Genomic DNA, 22,967 nt, shown 5'->3' on the forward strand with positions numbered 1-22,967 from the left:
CATCTGTTGGTCTGAGCCTTTCTTCTGAATCTTCGCTTTTACATTTTGCTTTTCATTAAGCTAAGTCTGAATGTCACAGATCAAGACATCTTTTATTCTTTATCCTAAAATACATTTCTCTACAGGAAAGTTTTCTATCAAAGCAGAAAATGTGAGAATTTTGAACTAATCAAATGAGATATAGGAAGAAATGTACAGTATTCTGCTTTAAATCGTTATGTCATCCCTTTCATAGGGTTTTCGTAATAACAGAAAAGCTGTTTGTAATAACCCGGAACAGAAAAAAAGTTTATGTCATGATGCCCTCTTGTGGTGAGTTTGTCACATTACCTACTTTTCATGAAGCCAAAAATGCCATTTGAACACAAACGTATTACTCCTTTGCTCATGTTTTAATCAATTGTTACCAATGGCTCACTAAATTAAATATTTTCAATTCACTGAATTAATATTTTAAATATTTTTTTTTTTTACTAAGGAAAATTTGTCTCCAAAACCAACTCTAAGGTAAGCGCTCATAACATAATGAAATAGTGGCTTAACTCATATAAATAACTTGTATCTTAATTTTAATTTTTGTATTCTTCTTCTTGTGGATCTTTAGCTTTTTTCATATCATAAAGTGCTACTTTTACGCTTAAATAAAACTTGAGTCCAAACAGCTTTGAATTTAAAAAATGTTAGAATTAAATTTACTCGTTTTGCTGTATCATTCCGTTATTAAAGTACAAATATCTTGGAGACTAATTTAATTGTGTCAACAATAATGGAAAAAAAAACAACATTTTGATTTCTAAAAAAAAAAATCATGAAATCTTAAAAAATACAAAAAATTTGCCAAATTTTGTTTTTAAAAAGTTTGTTTTAGGAATTTTCCTTGAATGTAATTTTTTCAAACTGGTTATAAAGTTGTGGTTTTATTCAATATGCAAACATTTTAAAAATTAACTTGCCAAGTAAATTTGTTGTAACATTCAATTTTGAAGCTGTGCAACCTTGTTTTAGCCATTTCTTAAAAGGTTTTTAATACAAAAATTACCCTAAAATTTTATAATAATTCATTTCTGTCCATTTTGACACCACTTATACAAAATAGAACACTTCTTAAATAAAGAATCATCTTTTTTTAAAATAAAAAAGTTTGCAGTTTGTTTCACAATGATAAAGAGAATATTTTATAATATTGCAGAAATATTATAAAACTCCCTTCACCTAAACTTCTCATCTGCGTTTAGCTTCACTTGTTTCAAATGAGACATTTAACAGAATTTCTGGGACTTTTGGTTGAGCTAAAGCAATCTGCATTTTCAAAGCTGTTATGTTATGCTAATAGAATTATACCTTTCCTAGTGATTTGTGTTTCTGGGATTTGTGGTCCTTATTCATGAACTTTTTTCATTTACGGTTGAGTTTTTTTTTTTAAACGACAACTCATGAAAATCAACACTCAACACACTGTTGTTTCTCTCAGTTGTTTCATCTCAATGAGAGACATGACATTGTAAAAAACATATATACAAGCTTGGATGTTGTTATATAATCACATATATTAGACGGTAGTACTACACTTTAAAGTGAGTAAGACTCCGACACAATTACTGACATTACATGTCATAGAAAAGTTGCCGTGCGGCTGGAACGTAGCGGTCTGTCTGTTGACCGTGAGATCTAATACAAAAACAAGAAACCATAAAGTGCTATAAGAAACTATTCTGTTGTGTTTGTATAGTCACTGCATGTGTCACAGGTCTCCATTGCATGTTCCTCTGTGCAGCTGCCAACATCATCTAGGCTAATCTCCTGGACTGAATCCGGCTCCTGCTGGATCAGAGCTGCGCTTGCCTCCGTCTCTTCTACGGGTGTGTTTTCTTCATCTGGAACATCAGAATCCGTGTCCCTCCCATCTACACATTCTGTGCGATCGCTTGCGTGGTTGAACGGTATTTGACTTGGCGTGCTGTGTTCAGAGTCGAATTTCGAGTCTGTGCCTTCGGTTGGATTTTGGTAAACGTCGGTGGAGCTGCTCGAGTCGGAGATGTGCTCTTTAGCCGTGTCAAAGGACTCTGTTAAAATACTGTCTCTGAAGGACTGACTGGCAATGGTGTCGGACTCAGAAGCAGGAGGACTCTCCATGTCTGGAAGAAAGTGACTGTGGAGCTTTTGCCCAGAATCCTCTTTCAGATTCATGCCTGCGCTTTTGTTTTTTAAGTCCACGGGGATCGTAAGAGGTCTCAGAGTTGAGTTAAGTTCACAGTGCTTATTATCAGGTATACATTCAAAAGTCAAATTTCTCTCCAAATCTTCTTGAAACTCGTCATCCAAGCTCTCCTTCATCTCTTCCCCCAGCTCTGCATTTGCCTCGTCAACAGTTTCCTCTCCGGCAGCAGAACTTCCCAAACCAGCGAGTACCTTCTTCAAACTCTGGGCTCGGTCTCTGTAAACTTGGCACAGCTGAGCATCAGGCAAGTGGTTGCCGTGGATTTCCGCCAGCTTCATGTAGACCACATACAATGCCTCAGGATTAGCTTGGTCCTCCAAAGCAGCTGCCAGAGCCAACTGGAAGTATCCCAGCGCATCAAAAGCATCCTAAAAAAAGAGTCGAGCAGGTCAGCAAAAAACATTTTTGTGTTTGGATGATGGAATCTGGTGTTGTCTGAAAAGTATTTCTCACAGTAGTACCTTGAGTTTGTGCAAAGTTAGGTTTCCCAGTCTGCTGTAAACTTTAGTGTAGTAGCGTGCCTCTTTGGAGTGCTGCAGGACAGGCGAACACACAGACAGGGATTTCAGGTAGTAGTTTTCTGCCATCTCAAAATGCTCCAGGTTGTAATAAATAGTAGCCAGTCGATGGTATGCAGTCCTCTCATTCACACGCACTCCTGGTGGGAAAAAGGAAATTGTCTGACTCGATTGGAACAGCATTCAGCAGTGGCTGAATTATGTTTTCTGTAAGGAAAGATATGAATTGTAGAAAGGCTTTGTACCAGTTTTATTGGCAATCTGAGCAGCCAGTGTTGCATACTGCAGCGCCTCCTCCTGGTCACCTTGGGACATCAGCAGCTCTGTCAGTTTGCTCAGCAAACGAAACTCAGAGTGGATGTCATTGATGCTTCGTGCAAATGGCAGACTTCCATCCTTAAAAAAAAGTAAGAATATTTAGTACATATATTATTAAAAGCAACAAGCAAAGGGATGAAATGTGAGGGAAATCCACTAACCCTATAGAAAGGTACTGAAGCCATTCGGTTCTTGTGTCCTTTAAAGTAGACGTCTCCTGCTTCCTCATAGATGCTCATAGTGAAGGGAGCGTCATTCATCCTCAAGGCTGTCTTCACTGCTGCCTGTCAACACATTTGAAATTTAACTTTCTGAGCATTAACTATTTTTGTAGTTGATTTTATATCATTTTTGATCACACTCTGATCATCTTTTGAGCTTTTTTAAAAACGTACCCAGTGGTCTTTTAATTATGGTTATGCAAATGTTTGCCAAAAAAGTATTTTTCTTGGACATAGATATGGCAGAGCGGCAATTGTTTGATGGAAATTTGCCTCTTAGTTATGGGTGGGAGCGACCCCCCCCTTTTCCCCTCTCAGTTACTGAGAGCTTTCTGTTTACATGCACTCTCCTGGTTCCTCGCATCCACAGATCTACAGTTTTTGAGACAGATGCCAGCTCAAACAAGGAAAACAAAGACATACATGGATCTATTTGTCTGTAAGAGGATGCATTGGAATGGTTTTGACCAGGGCATATTATCTACGACATAAGCTCTTTTTCAAAGCACATTTTTCAGATGATTTACACTATTTGAATAAAAAAATACTCAAAAATACAATTTTGATCTTAATTTTCTTTAATTATATGTCCTCCATTATCTAAAAAATGCAACAAGAACAAATATAGAACCCAAAAAATAAAATTTTCATCAGAGTGAGTCTTTAAAAGTGGAATTAACAACTGGTTGTTGTTGAATTTCTTATTGGCAGGGCTCAAACTATTCTTTATAGAGCACAGAACAAAAAAATAAGCATGCAACCACTTTAAACAGTGCTCCACACTTTACTCCTCACCTGCAGGTACATGTCAGCCAACTCGTCTTCGTGAATGAGATAATATATGCGTCCCACCTGCAGCCAGGTCTCTGACTCTTCCTCCCGCTTTCCCAGATCAATAGAGATCCGCAGGCTTTGCTTGGTGTAGTCAAGAGACTTACGAGAAGACCTGCAACCGTGAGGCACATTCATATTTTATTTATTCCAATCTGACTAAATTCAGAGGGATGTGCGCTGGACTCACTTCTCGGTGTTGAGCGAGAGGTAGAGGCTGCTCAGGATCTCCAGATACTCTCCTTCCAACCTCTTGTCCTTCAGCTCTCGGGAAACTAGCACACAGTGTTCATAGTAAACGATGCTCTGACCGTAGAGGAGCATGTCTGCATACAGCCGACTCAGTGCCTTTGCCACCACCATTTGACCTGGGGGAGAAGCAGAGCAAAAGAAACAAGTTAGTCCATATAGGAAACTAGGATGTTAATTCATGGTGTTGTCTAATTACTGGGACTTGTGTTGCATCATATATCCTTATTATCATTAACAGATTAACACACAAAATTAAATATTTTCAAGAAATTCTCAATTTAACCAAAATCTTAATATAATAAAAATAAATGAATGCAGTTTGATGAAAAATATGTCAACAAAATATTGAGCAAACTAGATTAGATTAAAATGTGTGATTTCTGTCACTTGCTGTGATGTTTACAGATGATCTTCAACTCACTATGCAGGTTTCTGGCATGCAGAGCAATCAGTAGGCCCATTTCATAGCATGCCCGGATATCCTGACTCCTCCCCCTGTCTTTGAAGCTCCGCCCAAGCCAGAGGTAGGCCTGAACGTGCTCCTCATCTGTCGGGCTCTCCCAAAGCTCCAGAAAAAGGCATAGAGATCTAAGAGGAAAGATAATATATGAAGGTGTAGGTAAAATTATTGGTTTTCAAAAACTTTCTCTGGAATCCAGTTTTATTTTGGGTGCATTTCAAAAATGGAACCTTGAGAGTAAAAAGATAATTGTTTTAGGAATTATTTGTTTGCAAGACATCAATCTATTCTTAGTTAGGATTTTTTTCTTTACTACATTGGCAGACTTTCTTTTTTTAAGAAAATGTATTAAAATTGTATGAATTTTTAACTTATTTTAAGGGCCCAACATTAGGAGAAAAAGGCTCATTTCTGACCTGACTAGAAAGCGTTCTGCAATCAAAGATGCTCCTGCAACCAGTGCCAGACAGCCCAGGTTAGCCAAAGCCAGGGCCTGATTCCTCTGGTTTCCACTTTCCCTCGAGATGACCAGGGCAGCGTGGAAATTTCGTCCCGCCTCTTTGATTCGACTTTGATGCCTCAGACTTAAAGCCAAAAGGTTATGGATCACTCCTCGCTGAGTGGGACTGTCTGTACTCTGACAAGGAGATGAGAGAAAAAAAATGCATTTTCAAAGAACCTTTCATTTAGCAGAATTTGCTGTCTTTTGTACCTGTAGTGACGCTAGCAGTGGTTGTAGGACACTCTGGGCTTTCTCGGGTTGACCGGTCAACACCAACAACCATCCAAGCAGCACAGAAGCCTCAAAGCCATCCTCCTCATTCATGTGACTCCCGATCTCCACGGCTTGCTGTGCACAGCGAACTGCTTTATCAAAAGTACCATACTGCTGGTAGATGGATGCCAAGCCCATACACAGATCCCTCTGGGTCTTTGTGTTGTCGCTCAGTTCAGCTATAGTCAGGGTCTGCTGCAGGTAAACCACAATCTGTGCAGGGAGAAGGGAGCTCCCCTCCCTCCAAGATGGATTCAGGCGAACGGAATTCTTAATAAATAACTCGATCTTTTGGAAGGCGTCATCAAGCGAGTGGTCCTGCCGAGAGTCCAGACTCACAGAGGCCAGAGCTAAGTAAGGCATGTATTTTCGGTGATAAAGGCAGCTCAAGAGCCAGTTGAGGTCCAAAGGTGCTACAGGACCCTCTTCAGCAGCAGAGAGCGTCAGTGTCAGGAACTGAAGGCGCTCGACAAACGGTAAGGCATCGTCGTTCTTGTTGAGGAGCAGGAAGAGGGTGGACATGAGGTAGCAGACACGAGCTTCCAAGTGCTTGTCCCCCAAAACCACCGATCTTCTCAGGAGCAGCTTCAGCAGTTCAGCTTCATCTTTGGAGGCGAAAGTGTGGCTAGGGAGACAGAGAAGCAGCGCACTGGCTTTTTCCAGAGTCTGAGGCAGTTTGTCCTTCATGCGCTGCTTCAGGTAGACGGCTGTGAGGTTGGTCAAGAGAGCTACCAGGAGTGGTGTGTCGGAGAAGCTGTCAACACAAACACTCAGAGCCTCTTCGAAGTACACACGAGCCTGAGGAGGGAGGAAAACGTTCATTATACCAAGGATTTGTGTTTATTTTAAGAATCTTTACCATTTTGTTTACAATTTATTGTACCTGTGAGAACTTTAGCTTCCTGGCACACAGTCTTCCTAGAACAAAACATGCTCGCCGGTGTGCCCAGTGCATGCCCAGTCTTTTAGAACACTCCCTAACACTTTCAAGATGAGCCGACAGTTCGTCCTCCGGCTTACCGCCGAATGTCAGCCACAGAAAAGAATAGTGCAGGTCATATAAAGGCAGGAAGTCCTCCTGGAAGAAGGATACAGATCCAATGATGCTCTGACAGCAACATCCAGGTTATATTTTCAACATGATTTTTAACTGGAACTCCACCAACCTGGTAGTGATCCTGGTTGAGCAGAGTCAGTGTGGGGTCGCTGAGTTCTGACTCCTCACCTTCCCAGCTGTTCTCTTCCAGGAACAGAGGTGGATCCTCCTGAAACTCATCCAGTTCTCTGAATGTGTCATCCAGTGTGAAGGATAATCGCAAAGGATTGTGGGAGTGACGGTGGGACACACTGGGGGAGGAGTGAGAGACGGAGGGGCGAGGGGAGAACTGGAATGGCGATGTCCCTTCGCTTCGTTCTGACATCATGCTTTGACGGGCGCTCGTAAGGACTTTATAATCTGACAAGAGGACACATTGAAAGCTAAACTAAACAAGCTGATTCAAAGTGAACATTATAACCATTTGAATGCATGCGTACCATGTTTTGGGCGATTCTGGATGTACGTAAAGTCTGTCTCGTCCAGTCGATCTAGAGAAAAGAAACAGGATTTAAGCTAATAGAAACGTCACAAGAGATGTCATTATCTGCCCTGACGCGTCTTTACCCAGCCTGTAGACGGAGCTGATGTCAGATGAGAACAGTCTTTCCAGTAAGCTGCTGTCACTTGGCTCAGAGCTACACGGGTTAACGTGAGCCAGGCTGGCCCTCTCCTCATCAGCAAGAAAGAATAATCGTTTGTCTCTGCAAAAGAAAAAAATGGTTCCATTACCATTTTCCTAATCAACACAGCCGTGCTCGCTAACCCCATTTAACACAGCTTTAAACACTTCAAAGTAACAATTCCTTTTAACAATGATTCGATTGGTATATGTATGTTTGATACGATTTATCGACGAGGTTGGTTCATTTTGGACGATTCTTTGACCTGAATTTATTTTTTAATGGCCCATTAAGCAATTTAACCTGGCCCACCAAACGGAAATAAATAATTTGGATTACCAGTGTTGTTTTATTTTCCTGCAATTCAGGTGTCTCCCCACAGATGGCGCACTACAAGTAAATTCACCTTTGGTCAGGCGCAGAAAGTTATTCTGCATTAATGTCGTGTTTAAAGATTTGTTTTTCTTCCAATATTCATGTGTGATTTCCAAGTCGGACAGTCGTTTTTCCAATTAACACCACATGACTGTAGCATTTTCCTGAGTTTTCCAAAGTTCTGATATAAAATTTAAATTGTTCTGTTTTAAAGTCCTTTTCAATCAAGATTAAGGCATGTTTTCATCCAGATCTCATGTTTTTTATTTTATTTTCTTTTTTTTTCTTTTTTACAAGGTGAATTACCAAAACATGTCACAAATCTGCTCCTGGTCTGGCCCTTCTGTCAAACTTTAGAACCTTTTGTAGCCCTCGAGTAAGAAGGTTTGACTTCACAGATTGATATTATGTTCTTGCAACTGAAATAATACAGTTTCTTACAACGGTGTGGTGTTCAGAGGCTTGACATGAGCCCTGTGTACAAAGCCGGTGCGTCCTGTGGAGGCGTGTGTCCCTATGAAGACCCCGAGGCCTCGGAGCAGCAGGCCTTGGATCTCCACTGTGTCCCCTTGGCTCAGCTGGAGCTCGTCCGGCCCTACGGGACTGTAGTCCACTACAGCCACACAGGAACCCGTCACTACAAGATTTAAGACAGAAGAGGACCTGATCATCACAGAAACACTTCCTGTGAAATATGAAGTTTTAATTCATGTTTAATCAGACTGCTATGTATCATATTTACCGATGGGATGTTCAAACTGCTCCTTTTCTAAAGGCGACCATTCAGCATGACCCGGATACTTCCTCAGGAACCACCTAACCAAACAGGAAGTACAGTTTAATACGGCTTCACTGACTACTGAAGTCACTGTTCTGCACATTTTTTTGGCTGTGAAACAAAAATATTTATACCATAATAAATAAAAAGTATGATATCATTGACAGTCTGACAAAAAAGAAGCTGAGGAAGGAGTTTTCAGCTTTGCTTGGCTCTCTCGGTGACTCACTGATAGAAGGGGTAAGGCATCGGCTGCATGGCGTTGACTGGCACCAGGCCATGGTTCCCTGTGGAAAGCAGGGTGCCCTCCCACATGTTTCCCTGTCCGGTGTCCCTCACCAGCAGCAGGTCATTCTTGTTAAACAACAGCTGTTCGTCCTCTTCTCCATCCTCATCACGTCTACTGAACAGCGCCTTTGCAAAAAAGAATCCTGCAATAAGACAAAGACTATGTTGTCTAAATAGGCATTTAAAATCCCTCAACACATTTGTAACCTTTTTTTATTATTATTCTCAAATTTTCAAGATCAGCATTACTGTGACTACCAAACCCACATCCAGTCCAGTGCAGAATGTTAGATGCTTTATATCCTCCACCAATTAAAGTTAATGCATTTTTCAGCATTTTTGCCAACACTGCAGTCTTTATTTTCCTTTAAGCTTTTCGCCTGGTGCTCTACACCGGCATATAATCTCACCAGACAGGATGAGATCAATGTGCATTTATGGGGGAATGAGTGCAGAACTTAAAACATTGACTTACTTTATAGTAAATTGATTTTTGTGTGTGTTTGTGTGGGAGTGTGTGTGTGACTGTCCAGCATAGACAGACAATCTCAACATGCATGTGTTTGGACAATGAGAGAAACCTTGCAGGCTAAAAGTCACATAAATCACATAAAAAAGATCTTGATGAAGTTTCAGTCTGGAACTTTATCTTTACCTGCAGACTAAAAACACTGTTTAGAAATGAATGTGTCAGTGTATAAAAGTATGTCATTTTAAATGATGAAAAGTAGAACTGTGTGTGTTTCTAATGGTATAATTAATTCAATGATTGAAAGGTTTTTACCAGCTGAGATTGATACAAAGGTACCTAGTTATAGTACTTTTTGAAGGTTATTCCAGTTTTTTTTATGCCGCATATTGGAAAGATAATTCTCCATATTTGGATTTTATTTTAGGAACATTTAGCATTATAAGCTGGACCGAGCATGTGCTATAGGGAGTCAAAGAGGGTTGTAGCAAATGGCAAAGATATGGTGGTTGTCAGGGTGGAGTCTTTCAGTGAAACTTTTCAGTATTTGCAGCAAAAATACTGACCTTCCTGTTTGAGAAGTCTCAAATACAGGGTGGCCAGATGTTCCTCATCCACCTTGACATTGATCTCCAGGTCACTAAGCAGCTCTGAGTCCAGCCAGAAGGACTGATCACACAGGAAGTTTTCCAAACAGCGAGCAACATAACCTGCAGCACATTGAACATCACCTGAAATATGACTCATACTGCATGAACGCATATCACTGTTACCTGCTGTATTGGATTTTCTTGCTGTTATGAAAATCCAATAAGTGAGTTAAAAAACTAAAAATAAAGAAGTGCACAAGAAAACCAGAACGACATTCATTTCACTTACCTAATGAAAGGTAAGTTGAGAACTTCCACATCTCCTCCACGGTTTTGAAAGTGAGCACAAAGCTGTCTTTCTCAGCGTGGACTGAGACCAGACGTGCAGACAAGTCCTGCAGCAGGGAAGGTCAAAAGCAGCAGAATTATATATTTATATTCAAGAGGAAACAATGTAGAAACTGCTCCTGATTTTGCCTTTTTTTAATTAAAAAAATGACCCCAAAAAAGCCATTCAGAAGAAATGACTGCGCTTTATACTCTTTAACCTTTTCATACCTAACTTTATTTCCAATACATATAAAAAAAAAAAAATGTTCTTTGTCATTTTTCCATTCAAGGTAATGCTAAATCAAGTCAAGCCCTGGATACTATGGTAGGTTACAAGAGTTCAGAGCAGACATCAGCATTCTTGTGGATGATTTACCCTTTAAATACCCACATATATACATAATATATATATATATTTCATACTCTTTATTATCTTAGAGTAACACACACAATCAATATTTTTAAAAACATGTTTTATAAATGTGCTCCATCATTTGTTTGAGTAGGTAGTTTTGACAAATAAGCTGTAAAACTGATTTCCAATAGTTAAAGTTGGCCTATACATGGGATACACTTTGAGCTAGAATTTTGTGCCCCTCATCAAAATAAAGGGAAAAATGTAGCAGCAAATACAACCAGTTAACACTTAAGTAAAAGTAAGATTTTGTCCCCCTCAAGACAACATTTCAATGATGGAGACAAAAATGGTAAATGTTTAATGTTGACAAAATTAAATTCATGCAATTGAGAAACACTAGTCATAAAAAGTAATTAGTGTTCATTTAGTTGAAATTAAATGCATTTTAACTTTTTTTCTTGTTTACAAAAAATGTAATGTTTCTTCTGGTGGCGAAAATTAGTTAAGTTTTATTTTAACCAGAATCAAAAGTTATTTATAATTTCAGGAATTGCAAGACATACAAAGCTACAAGTTCGATCCATTAAAAATGCAGTAATAGATTATAGATGGATTTATTATTTATTTTTTGTACTTACTTTGAAAAGCTGCACAACATCTTTGCTGTTGCTCTCCACCACTCTGAGCCGAGTACGTAGCGCTTCCTGCAGGTTCCGGTCAGGATCCTCACTGGAACGTCTCCGCCCGGTGAACAAAAGCACAATTTCTGCATAGGACAGAAGCACATTTAGATCATTTTAGAATATTATTTACTTTAGTTTAGAGTAAGCTAAAATAATTTGTCGTATGAGAAAAAAAAAAGTTTTATTTTGTGTGTGTTCATGCAAGAAATTCAAAACTTTCACTAAATTATTGAAAATTCTCAATGCAGGCTCTTACATCTGATTGATGCTTCGTAAGTACAACACAAGCCCCGAGAGGGTAAGAAGGCTATTAGGCCTTTTACTGAATACTCAGTGTGTTCATTTAAATGCATTTTAGAGGAAGAACCTGTGGAAACCTGATGGATGAAGCTACGTTGCTGATTGAGGAGAACATTAGCAGATGCCGGAATGTGCTACATCATCATACGTGAAAGTATTTGAAACGCAGTTGTGTAAAACATAGGGGCAATTAGATGACATAACAGAAGCTAGCTTCCTCTATGGTGGAGTCAATGGTAAAGCACAAAAAACAGCAACTATAACAATTGAATAATAAATGTGTCTGGTGGGCATTTGAATATGTGGCTGGCCTCAGCTACCAAAAGGAGGCAGCGGTTAACCTTCTTGCCCAAAATAACCCAAACAAAACACCAGCAAATACCTAGTATTACAAGGTTTTTTCGGCTTTAACATATTGAGTTTCATTCATCAAACTTGTAATTCAAAAGCAAATATGTCTGCAATTATTGCATACCGTATTTGGTGAAAAAAAAACTAACCAACTAGAAAAGTTACATTACCTGCAATAATGCTAGTGTGAATGTTTTTTGCTGAATGTGGTCACTTAAGATGCTGAAGAAATTTACTATTATTGCTAAATAATGTCCTGAACGTGCTAAATGTTTTGATACCCATATTGCATAGGTTTTAAAAGTTAATGAAAAATTTTAAGACTTTCTTGGAAACAAATATCGCAAAAATTGCGTAAAATTTTAAAAGGTGTAAAAGGCATGAAAACCAAAAGTACAAGCATTAATTTCCTGAACGTGCTGAACGTTTTGATACCAATATTGAATGGGTTTCAATATCCACAACAAATTTGAAAAAATTCTCGCAAAAAAAAAAATTGCGTAAATTGCGTAAAATTACAAAAACTGTCAAATTTACCAAAAGTACCAAAAGTTCAAGCATGGACGTCCTGAACTTGCTGAACATTTCGATAACAATATTGTTTAAGTTTCAAGATTGCACAAAGTTTTTAAAGGATTTGAGGAATTTGCTATTGGCTGGAAAATCGCATAAATTGAGTAAAATCTTAAAAATTGTAAAACATATCAATACTAAAAGTACAAGGAATAATGTCCTGAACAAAGTCAGTGTTTTGACACCAACATTGCTGAAATTATTCAAAGTGTGATTGAGTTTTTTTGTGCTGAAACAATTGTGTGAATGCTGTAAAGCATTCAATTGGAGCTAGTGTAGAATTTTATTTGTAAACAATAATAGGCTAAATCGGAAGCAGCTAAGTAAAAAAAATCAGTTTTATTTACCATGCTTTTATAAAAAGTGTGTTTAATGCCTTCATTCTACGTTAGTACAGATTTTACTATCAAATTTTATAAAGTAAAATTTGGTTTCTGAGCATGGCCTTAAATGGAGATTGTTAATCACCACGGATCCTAGCTGTGGATTTTAACTCATAACCTTCTAGTCTCAGGGCGAACACTCTACCACAGCTGGTAATAAGGATTTATTTAAAAAACATCTTACTTATTCTCACTTAACAAACTAGTCCTTTCTTTCATATTTTAACCAGAAAATGGCTATAACAAATTTGGATTATGCAAAATAAGACCTTCAGGTAATTACAAGCACATTTTTGCTGATTGTGTAATATTATAAAATCTGCATGAAAAATTATGTTTTTGCAGCTAACCATTGAAATATCTGTTAGTCTCTCAATGGATACTATGAGCCTGCAAACACTCGTGCTCAGCTGGTTATCTACTTTAAAGATTCAAATAAAGTTATTTTATTTATTTCCACTTTGGTTGACGAAATAGCCCGAATTTTATCTAAGAACTGTTTATAAAGTTAATACCTTTAACCCAGGTAATCCTGTTTACAGCCACCAACTCATTAGTTTTTTTTTTTTTTTTGACTAGAGTCATCTTAATTTGAAAAGTGAACTAGTACATATAAGCCTTAAACGTTTTACCTGAAGAAAATTTGTCCCCTATAGAGACAGTACTTCCTCTGAGGAAAGCTTCTTTCTTCTTCCAGTAGTTGTCTCGTTCTGCACTCCTTTCCCCTGGTTCCCCCACAGGTCCATCCTTCTCTTCACCTGTGCACAAAAGATCACATTCAGGAAACCACAACAACAGGTTCATATTATCAAATTGTTTTCATGACCTAAAGCTAAATCCTTTGTTGTTTAGACTGCAAAGGTGGTGGCGCATGATTTTTTTTTTCTTTTATCACAGCGGTCATCAACAGCTTTGTAGGCTCGGTTTGATTTGCAATGCATACCTCATAGGCTTTAGGGATTAAACTGAACATGTTTTCACATCATACACTATAGTTATCACTGTTAGATGTTTCACATTTAGTCCTTTGGTTCCTTTTGGGGTCACGAGGTCACCTGAACCTGTCCCAGCTACTGTAGGGCAAAGGTGGGGTACACCCTGGACAGGCCGTCAGTCTATCCCAGGACTGGCATTTCATAATATTAAATGAAAAACATTTTATTTTAACCAGAATTTTACTTGAAGTGGTGTAAGCTACTCCTTAAACAATTGTTATTTATTTTCTATTTTCTAGACTAGAAAATTGACTATTTTTAGACTTTTTAAAGCCTATATACATTAATAAGGGTATAAATTGAGCTATTTCATATCTTTTATTATAACACAGTTCTGGACTTCCCCTGGTTTGTTCCATAAAGCAGGAAGGATATCACGACCACTTCCTTCGTTAGTGACCAGAGGGAAAGCAGTAATGCTCTGTCTCACATGGAACTCATAAGACGCTATTTAGGCTTCATCTATAGCAGAACCTTATTATAATGGACAGAAGGATTTATAGGTTCTGCTGTTTTTTCTGTACCTTCAGTCATGATGTCATTTCCTGAAAAGTGTTCATTTGTTCCCCCAAGAGTGTATGGCGGCTCCCTCCAAAGAGCATCCAGCTCAGCGGGAGATATGTCTGCAAAAAGGGATCAAAACCAGAGAAATTAGACAAAAAGAAAGCTTTAGTTGAGATTTTAGTTTGGAAAAAACATGATATCCGACAGAAAAATTCAGAAGTATGAATTTTCCTTTCCCAATATCGTGATTTTAATGAAACTGCCGCTATTTAACTTATCTAAACATTGGAAAGCCATCATCCAAACAGACCTGTTACAACATCCAAAGTTTATGCTTAAAACTAAACAGAAGGTAATTTTCAAGTAAAAAAAAAGTTTTGTTTTTTTTTTATCATCAAGCAAGTGGCTAAAAAAAGAAAAAAATAATTATTATTACAGTTAAAGTCCCACTCCAATCATCTTTTGATCTGTTTTAAGTGTTCCCAATGGTCTCTTATTTATATTAATACAGTTTTTAGCCAAAATAAAGAACTCTATCCTCTTCTAGAACATATTTTTTGCTAAGCGACAATAATTCATTAAATAATTTGCCTCTGAGTTGTGGGTGGGACTGTTTCCACGGAGTAAGCCCTCACTCACTTCCCGTGATACCTTTGCTTACACCCTCTCCTGCTAGCTTACAGCGCGATATAACCCAAGTATAATATCACAGGTGCAACAAAAATTGTGTTGTTTTTTTTGTTTTTTTTTTAGCCAAATGCCAAATTGGACAAGAAAAATCAAGTTGTTGATGGGTCTATTTGTCTGCAAATGGATGCCTTGAAATGCTCAAGAATGCATGTGGCTCGTTTTCTGTAGCACCTACATCACTGCTACAAGGTTTTGCGACTGCGTTTTTTCTGATTCACATCAATCTGAATTAAGAAATACTCCTTAATGTGATTTTAAGCTTAATGTTCTTTATATATGTCTCATTGTGAAAGAAATGCCACAAGAACAAGTTAATATCATAATTTTCAGTAGAGGGGGACTTTAAGAGATTTCTACTTTGTTTACACATTTGTTTTGTAGGCATACGATATAAAAAAATATTCCTTTAAAATAAAAGCCCAATGGGTTTTTCTGAAACTAGTAAATATATAGATTTTTTTTTAAGTAGTGAGAAAGAGAATTCAATGGGACTCAATGGCCACTCTGAAAACAGCACCTTTGAGCTTTTTGTTAGTTGTAGGAGTCATGATGAGGGGATTATGGGGATGAAGCCAGGCAAACACACAGCTGTTCTGACAGAGTAACTTTCTCACATTCATGTCAGTTTGATCATTCACACATTTCTTTTGGCTAAGTAAAAAACAACATAAACACATTAATTTTGATTAGATTGCCTTTTCATTTGCCTTCATGCTTTGTAAGTGCAAAAAACACAATAGAACATTATTATCGAACGAGACAGTAGGGAGCCACACAGCATTCAACATGACATTGTGCCAAGGAGGACAACAGCCTATTCTTTAAACCAAAGCAGAGTTAGCACCACCAGGACTGCTTGAGTCACTACAAGCAGAGTCATGCTGCTGCGGGGCAGGATCACACCATGCTCTTTTACCTTCATGACTAAGAGTGTTACCCATGGTGGTGCAATGAACTATGTTCCTGCCTATCTGAGAGTAGCAGTCCGTCTCATGACAGCAGAGCATAGAGAGCGGGCTGGGACCGACCTGTGAAGGAGGAGAGGCAGACCTTGATGAGCGGCTGGCAGCAGGAGGAGTTGAGGAGAGGTCTGCAGCAACAAGACGCCATCTGGCCCAAGAGTCGGCAGCTCCCAGGGATCAATGCCATCCCATCAGATTCCCCCAGCCTCTTAAACAACAACTCTTCCTTTCTGTTCCACAAGCCCTGATCCCCTTCCTTTTTTTTCTACACTCCCCTTCCTGCCTTGCTAACTCTGGCTTCCAACTAGTTTGTGTTAGCAGGATCTGCTCCCCGGCGCTACTGCAGCCCTTATCTCCTCCTCTCTATCTGTCTAGGTCTGCTGCTCTTTGTAATATTTCTCTTTCTTTCTGTCTCCATCTTCCCCCTCCCACCAGTCCCTCTCTCTGTGTTCAATAGCTGCCCAGCCAGTGAATGCACAAAGCGCTCTCTGCAATTGAGTGTGTGGGGGGCAGGCATCAGCCTGAGTTTCCCTGCGCCGTCTTGCTTGTGTGTGTCGGTGACAAATATGCACAGAATGTGTGTCACAAAGTCAATGTGTGTGTCTTTTGTGCTAGTGGCTGACATAATCTAATGCTGACCCGTTGTAAGGCAATGCTACACAGAGGCGAGCTGCAAGGTCGCAGCAAAGTCGGGGAGAGAGTCGCCCCAGCTTCGCAGGATCTGGATCAGAAACTGCGTTCTAAGGAAACTTGTGGGGTCACAAATCTTTCCACCCGTGATGAAGACAATATGAGCGTTTGCTGCAACTTAAGCTGCAAAACCCAGCGACACGCATTGACCTTGTGTGGCGGATTTCCTTCTGAGAGGGAAATACTCCTTTAAACAACAATGACTGCAGGGGTGGGTGTTTTTTTAAGATTCTTTGAAATAATATCTCACAAAAATCATCTCACATTAGAGTTAATTAAAAAAATATATTAAAAATCATTAAATTCAGATTGCATTGCAAGCAAAAGAGGAAAGGAAAAGAAAAACACTACATGTTCTTAAATATTACCAGCAATTTTCAGATATCTAGAAAAAGAAATACATTTTTTTAAAAGGGTTTATTTTATTTATTTTTTGGCCACTTGAGGGCAGTGTATGGCAATTTATTAATGCAAAGGAGACTAAAATTCATTATGACATTTTCTTAAGTAAAAACAAATCCTTTAAATTCCTTTAACATGTTAATAATCTTTAACGAAAAGATAAATATTTAACATAGTTTAATGCCCAACCAAACATATATATATATAAAATCAAATTTATTCTATGAAAAACCTATTTTTCCACTAATTAAAATGTATTTGTTTGTATCATATGTGCAACATTCAATATGGAAAGAAAGGCAAACTAAAAGAAAAACAGCAAGATCCAGAAGACTAGTTCAGGATTCTATAAAATGTGTTTTAATAATAGTTTTTAAGGAAATAATTCTCAGAAATCATTTACGTTGTGTTTCCTTTAGTGGTTCACATTTGTTTTGTTTCTGTGCAGGTTGGCTGTGACTATTTTAAATGTTCTTACATCCTTCTCACTGAAACAGTCATAGCTACCTAATCACAATAAAGGATTTAACAATTGTTTTTTTCTGCATCGATTGGTTTTATGTTTGAGTTTAGTTGCTGGTTCTTAGTTTGCATTAAATCTGTGGAAATCCTCCTTCCTGTGGCTGGTTTTCCTTCACCAATCAGCCATAATGGAAACGTGCATCAAATGTATAAAGGGAATTATCAATTTAAAAAGAAACCAGCGTTAGGAATCCAATCTTGGTGGGTGTGGTGAGAAGAACTTTGGATACTGATAAAAGCCCACTATCTATAGATTTGATTACAGATTAGAGAACTTTTCATAAAATGAACCTACGAAAGATGATTGTAAACCCTACAGTACATGGAAAATACAACATACACAAGAAATAAACATAAAACATAAAAAAGTCAGAGAAATGAGTGCTGACACGCTTCAGAGAAAGAAAACGTTGAGTCCTTATCCCATGATTCAACTTCAAGACATGATATTGGATCATTTAAAACTTACAACTTCTGCCAGGGTTCTGTTTCTCCAGGTAGCTGGACTTTGATGGCTAATCGATCCTAGAAGAGTTTTGACTGCTAATCTGAGTGTCTTCTTCAGCTCCAACTGCTGGTGGGAATTCAGGTTATGTATGTGCTTACTCCTTTAAGGGTGTGGCAAAAAGTGAAATAACTAGATGCTATGTAAGCAGCTGCAGACAATGTGTGTTGATGTGAATAGGACCCTAGCTTCCTGGACTAATATCAAGATTGTATATTTTTGTTGTATCTTCTCTGTCCACATGGTCTTCAAAGAAGAGTCCACTGTCCTTCCTACAGATGAAAGATCTCCTAGATCCTTAGCTGCTCTTGTCCAGTTACCCTGAAAGGCAGAACCTGTGACGACATTATCTGGATGCCTGAGAATCTTTTCACACACCTTGCTTTCACTTGCTAAATGATTCAGGTCAAACTGAAAACAGCTGCTTTGGAAGATAACGGGAGCTAAAATCACGCCTGTGGCTTTCAAAAAGATGAGAAACTTTGCCGCCTCACTGCTAAACAATGAAGCATGCTGGGATCATCTGTTGAGTTAGCCCTACATATTAGTAATTGAATAATGATCAAAATGAGAAACAACCAAAGTTCTTAAAGTCCAGGACGGGATGTTGTAAAAACACATTTATTTAATTGTTTGGCATACTAAACCTCACACTCCCAGTGGACTGTTCAATTGAATCATGCCGTTATCAGGGCAGAATCAATCACAGAGTGACCAATTTTAGAGAAGTGAAAACCAAATCATTGAATAGATTGCTTAAACAGCTAATTGTTTCTCTTTGTGTGATCAAAACTGCTTCAGTTTTATACTGTGGATAAGAAGCTGCTGTTCTGAGTTGAGATCTGCTGACTGAGAATCACAGTAATGCGTCTGTTATACTTAATAAGCAAGTTAAGGAAGATTTTTGTTCTTTTGGTGACATTTGGAGAAGATGGGGACACTTCGCTAAAAAAATAAATTAAAAATGTCAGGCAAAAGTTTCATCTTGCTACTAAAAGATCTTAAGAAACTCTCTCCCAAACCACTATACCACCACCACATCCTTATTGGGCACAAGCACTTTCATGCTGTTGGTTCCTAATTTTGACTCATTCCATATTTTATCAGCAATCCAACGTTTTCTAGGTTCTGTGCAAACTCTACCCTACATTTCCAATTCTCAAACGACACGAGGGGATTTGTGTTTTTCTGTTGCAGTATTACTTCAAGGTCTGATGTGGAATCGAAAAGGATCGCCTGCATAATTTTGTGGTAAAAAGGGTTTAAAGTACCACTTTGATCATCTTTTGAACTATTTAAAAAGCGATCCCATTGATCATCCATTTTCTTGTCGTGCTATATCCCTTTTTGGCCCACCCAGTATCTTTCCTATGTCACAAATAGTCTCTTCTCAAATGGCATTTTTTTTGTCTGCTCCTGATTTTCATTGATTTGAACAAATAAATACTCAGATATGCAATTTTGAGCCTAACTTTGCCCCTAGAAGATTTTAACAACACAAAAACAAAATGTTCTCTTCAAGCATGTTGCTATAAATCAACCAGATAATTATTTTCTAGATCTGTAAACCCAAATAATGGTTGTGTGTGAATTCCCCATTGAGATCAATAGATTTTAAACCTGTTTATGTCTTTCTGGAACTAGAGTAACTCATCTATTCTATGTTTATCTGGGTGGATTATTTAAGTAGGGTGTAATAATGCATTTATGGTCAGAGTAGACAACAGGTCTTTCGAAGTGGAAATCCCTGATGGCTTTTTCCAGTTGACTTCTGTCACCTGTGGTTGGATATATAGTTTCTAACCCAAAGTGAAACTTCCAGTTTCTTCCTCCTGCGTGCTCTACTTTGTTGTTCACTGGGTCAAGAGGATTACACCTTTATCTCAGTTTCTGGAGTTATATGGCAGCTTATGGTCATTGCTGAATCAGTGCATGTGTACCTTAATGAGGCAGAAAGCCGTAAACAGGCCTGAAGGCGTGTCGGAACATATCCCAACACTCTTCAGGCTCCACTGTTTGTTGCTTACAGTCGAACAGATGTCTAATCTAATAAACACAGACTTCCCAAGGCTAATGTGTGCAGTCACATGTGCGTGGCCTTTGTTTTCACTAAAGGGTGCACCAGGGTCAGGAGTTCTTTTTTTTCACTGACAAAAACTCTAAAATATGCAGTGTGTCAAAGGGGAAAAATGCCTACACAACACCTGTAGTTTGCAGCTGCAGCGTAAAAACAACTTTTGCTAAAGTCAAACCCTGTGTTACGCAAAGCCACAGACCCACTGTGATCAGCCTATAATGACAAGGGTTGTCCGGCTAATGACCACATGCCATACGGGACCCTGAAGCCGGAGATCCCAGAGAATCACAGTGGTGTCACTCAGCGGTGCACGACAATAACATTCAAGCTAATGGGAATCATATGGTGTTTGCACCAGCCGGGTTTAGATGGGCTTGTTTGGGGTATTTGTGCCTGGATGCGTGGTGTGTAATCGAATCGTAAGCAGATAGAAATATGAGACAGAGGTTCTAAGTTTAGACTTAGCCTGGCTCTGTGCATCTGTGTGTGAGACAGAGCTCCCTGCAGGGAGATTCCCACATTGCTGCACGGCTCTTTACCCTGGAACAAACACTGTGAGCACAAAACGGAGCATTTTATTCTGCATCTGGGATCTGAAGCATGTCAGCTGAGACTCCGTTCAATGAAAATAGGAAACCACAGTTACAGTGGTGCTTATTATAAGTTCCTGGAATGACAACAACTTTGACAAATATGTTTTAGACATCACCAGGTCTTTAAGTCAGACAGAGATCTCTTACCTCTGTGCTGCTGTCAGCTCCTCCCTCTCAATCCATTCTCCTTGTGCTGGCTTTAATATCTGCAAGTCTCCTTATGGAAAAAGTGAAAGTTGTGTCATGACAGCAGCAGGAACTTTTTCCGTTTTCCCCTCTTGAATAAAGAAAAAAGAGGAGAACATGCTAAAGAGAAAGCTTGTGTAAGCCAGTGAGAGTCTGTGCTATGGAAGGCAGCATGTCACTGACGAGGAAGCTCTCTGCTGAAGCTCCACCCTCCATTTTTTTTTTTTTTTTTGAGTCGAGGGTACTACACCCGCCTCTTTTACCCCAAACAGCCCCCCCTCCACACACACACTTCCTCTGTCCGTCAAAGTCTAAAATCATGTGAGTCCAAAGGACTGAAATGCTGACGGGACAGAAATGAATATTTTCATTTTTTTTGCTTTAAGACTGAACCTGTTGCTTTTAGAGAAACATTCTGAAACACCAGTCACACCAGTCTTACTTGAAACACTGCAATGCAATCACAACAGTCAGCTGGCATTTACGGTTCTCAAGTTTTCATTAAAGAACTCACCTGACTTCATTCCAGAGGTAGACCTCAAACATACCCGCCCACACTTTTTCCATAAAGTTTCAGCTAAAAATAACTTAATCATTCCTGGTCAAGGAACTAGATCTGTTAAGGTTAACTTGTGTGAAACTATATCGCCCTTATTTCTCTGGCTGCCCTTAAAAAGGCAAACTCTGGAAGTTACTGTGTCTCCAATCAGACCATGACAAAGTCACCCTGAATATCAGCCCTGCGCCGGACATGTGATCATGTGATGGCGCAATTGACTGTGCAAAGCTCCAGGACACGGATCATTAATTCTGCTCTGTTAGCGGCTTTGTGTGCGAGTGGGCACAGAAAGAGTGGCAATTTGGTGCACACACTAATCGACAACAAAATGAGAATCGATGAAGATTGCAACATAGTAGTAGCACTAAGAATTTCGGAGGTTGTGTGTGTGGGAGTGTTTGTACTTTAACCCAGACCATGTGGATGAACAAAGAGCAAGGATTTAAGTGAAGAATGCAGCCTATTAGTGATCACTTTCACTGACTGAGAACCCATGACCTCGGAGGGGCAAACAAAGGACTCATTACCTCTAGCGAAATGATCATCGGTAAATGATTAAGTCAAACAATGCTGCAATATACTTGAATTTGCAGTGAAAAACAACAAACGAGCATCATGTGCTAGCATCTCCACCATACAAAGATCTATTTTTGCTGATTTGTTTATGCTCTTCTGTTGGGGAGGCAGTTCCTTTAGCAGGAAGAGTGACCAAACTTGCTCCAGTGACTTTATTGTTGACCGTGGGTCACTGTTGTCTTTTTAGACTGTGGTAGCACTTTCTTGACCTGATAGTCTTTAACCCGCTGCCTTCTGCGCACAGGAAAGCCACCTTCCTGTTTTTCTGCCCCAACGGTTTAGAGTACAAAAACACAATGTGGGATTGACACAAAAAATTCATGAACACAGCCAATAAAAATGATTCATTTTGGTAAATCATTATCAATAACAACTATAGTTAGCATTGGTTTAAGCCAAGCCTTTTAGCACATCGTCTTTACAGCCTTAGACATAGTTTACTTGCATGTTCTGAGAAAAGTCTGTCTTTTACAGATAGAGCTGGATCAGACTGGAACAGCTTTCAAAATGAAAAGAGGCACCGCGCACATCCCCCCATTGTCCAGCTTCCTACAAGTTTCAGAACCAGAGTTTCCTCAGGACTCAGAGACAGGCCCAAGAAGACAGATGCATGTGATTTTTAAGTAAAAAAACTATGTTTTTTTTTCCAGAAATAAAAGTAGCTTTAGCATTCAGATAAATGTAAAATGACATATGACCCTCATTTGTAGTTGTAAAGGTTCGGTTGTTTTTTGTTTTCTAAATCTGCATCTTTTTACATTTGTGCTCATATTTATGTAAATATGTTTAATTATTCTGAACAACTTTCGGTGTTTTAAAAAATATAATTCAAATTTCTTTTAAGGTAATTAATACATTTAAACAAGAATCTACATATTTTGACCTATTATTGTGCTCAATTCTGACTGCATTTGCT

General features: G+C 38.8%; 1 protein-coding gene across 8 annotated transcripts; it reads right to left on the reverse strand.

Annotated features, from left to right (window-relative positions):
* Nucleotides 1-1,461: 1,461 nt before the first annotated feature.
* Nucleotides 1,462-21,717, reverse strand: sh3tc2 (SH3 domain and tetratricopeptide repeats 2). 8 transcript variants are annotated; one of them, XM_024283862.2, is made up of 24 exons: nt 21,431-21,717; nt 20,878-20,947; nt 15,896-16,007; nt 14,310-14,408; nt 13,423-13,548; nt 11,139-11,266; nt 10,102-10,207; nt 9,789-9,932; nt 8,695-8,896; nt 8,430-8,503; nt 8,129-8,324; nt 7,257-7,393; nt 7,130-7,180; nt 6,760-7,049; nt 6,477-6,671; nt 5,531-6,391; nt 5,235-5,455; nt 4,780-4,946; nt 4,297-4,474; nt 4,071-4,221; nt 3,216-3,338; nt 2,982-3,132; nt 2,680-2,876; nt 1,462-2,586 (listed from the first exon to the last, which is right to left on the reverse strand). In XM_024283862.2, exons 3-24 carry the CDS (start codon nt 15,984-15,986, stop codon nt 1,708-1,710), a joined length of 4,767 nt encoding a protein of 1,588 aa, XP_024139630.1. In that variant the 5' UTR covers nt 15,987-16,007; nt 20,878-20,947; nt 21,431-21,717; the 3' UTR covers nt 1,462-1,707. The 8 variants fall into 8 exon arrangements, with proteins under 8 accessions (XP_024139630.1, XP_036069692.1, XP_036069693.1 ...); XM_036213799.1 differs by having other exon boundaries at nt 20,878-21,717; XM_036213800.1 differs by lacking the exon at nt 15,896-16,007 and having other exon boundaries at nt 21,431-21,714.
* Nucleotides 21,718-22,967: the final 1,250 nt, after the last annotated feature.

The sequence above is a fragment of the Oryzias melastigma genome, linkage group LG10, assembly GCF_002922805.2.
Source record: "Oryzias melastigma strain HK-1 linkage group LG10, ASM292280v2, whole genome shotgun sequence".
In the NCBI taxonomy this organism is placed as follows: domain Eukaryota; kingdom Metazoa; phylum Chordata; class Actinopteri; order Beloniformes; family Adrianichthyidae; genus Oryzias; species Oryzias melastigma.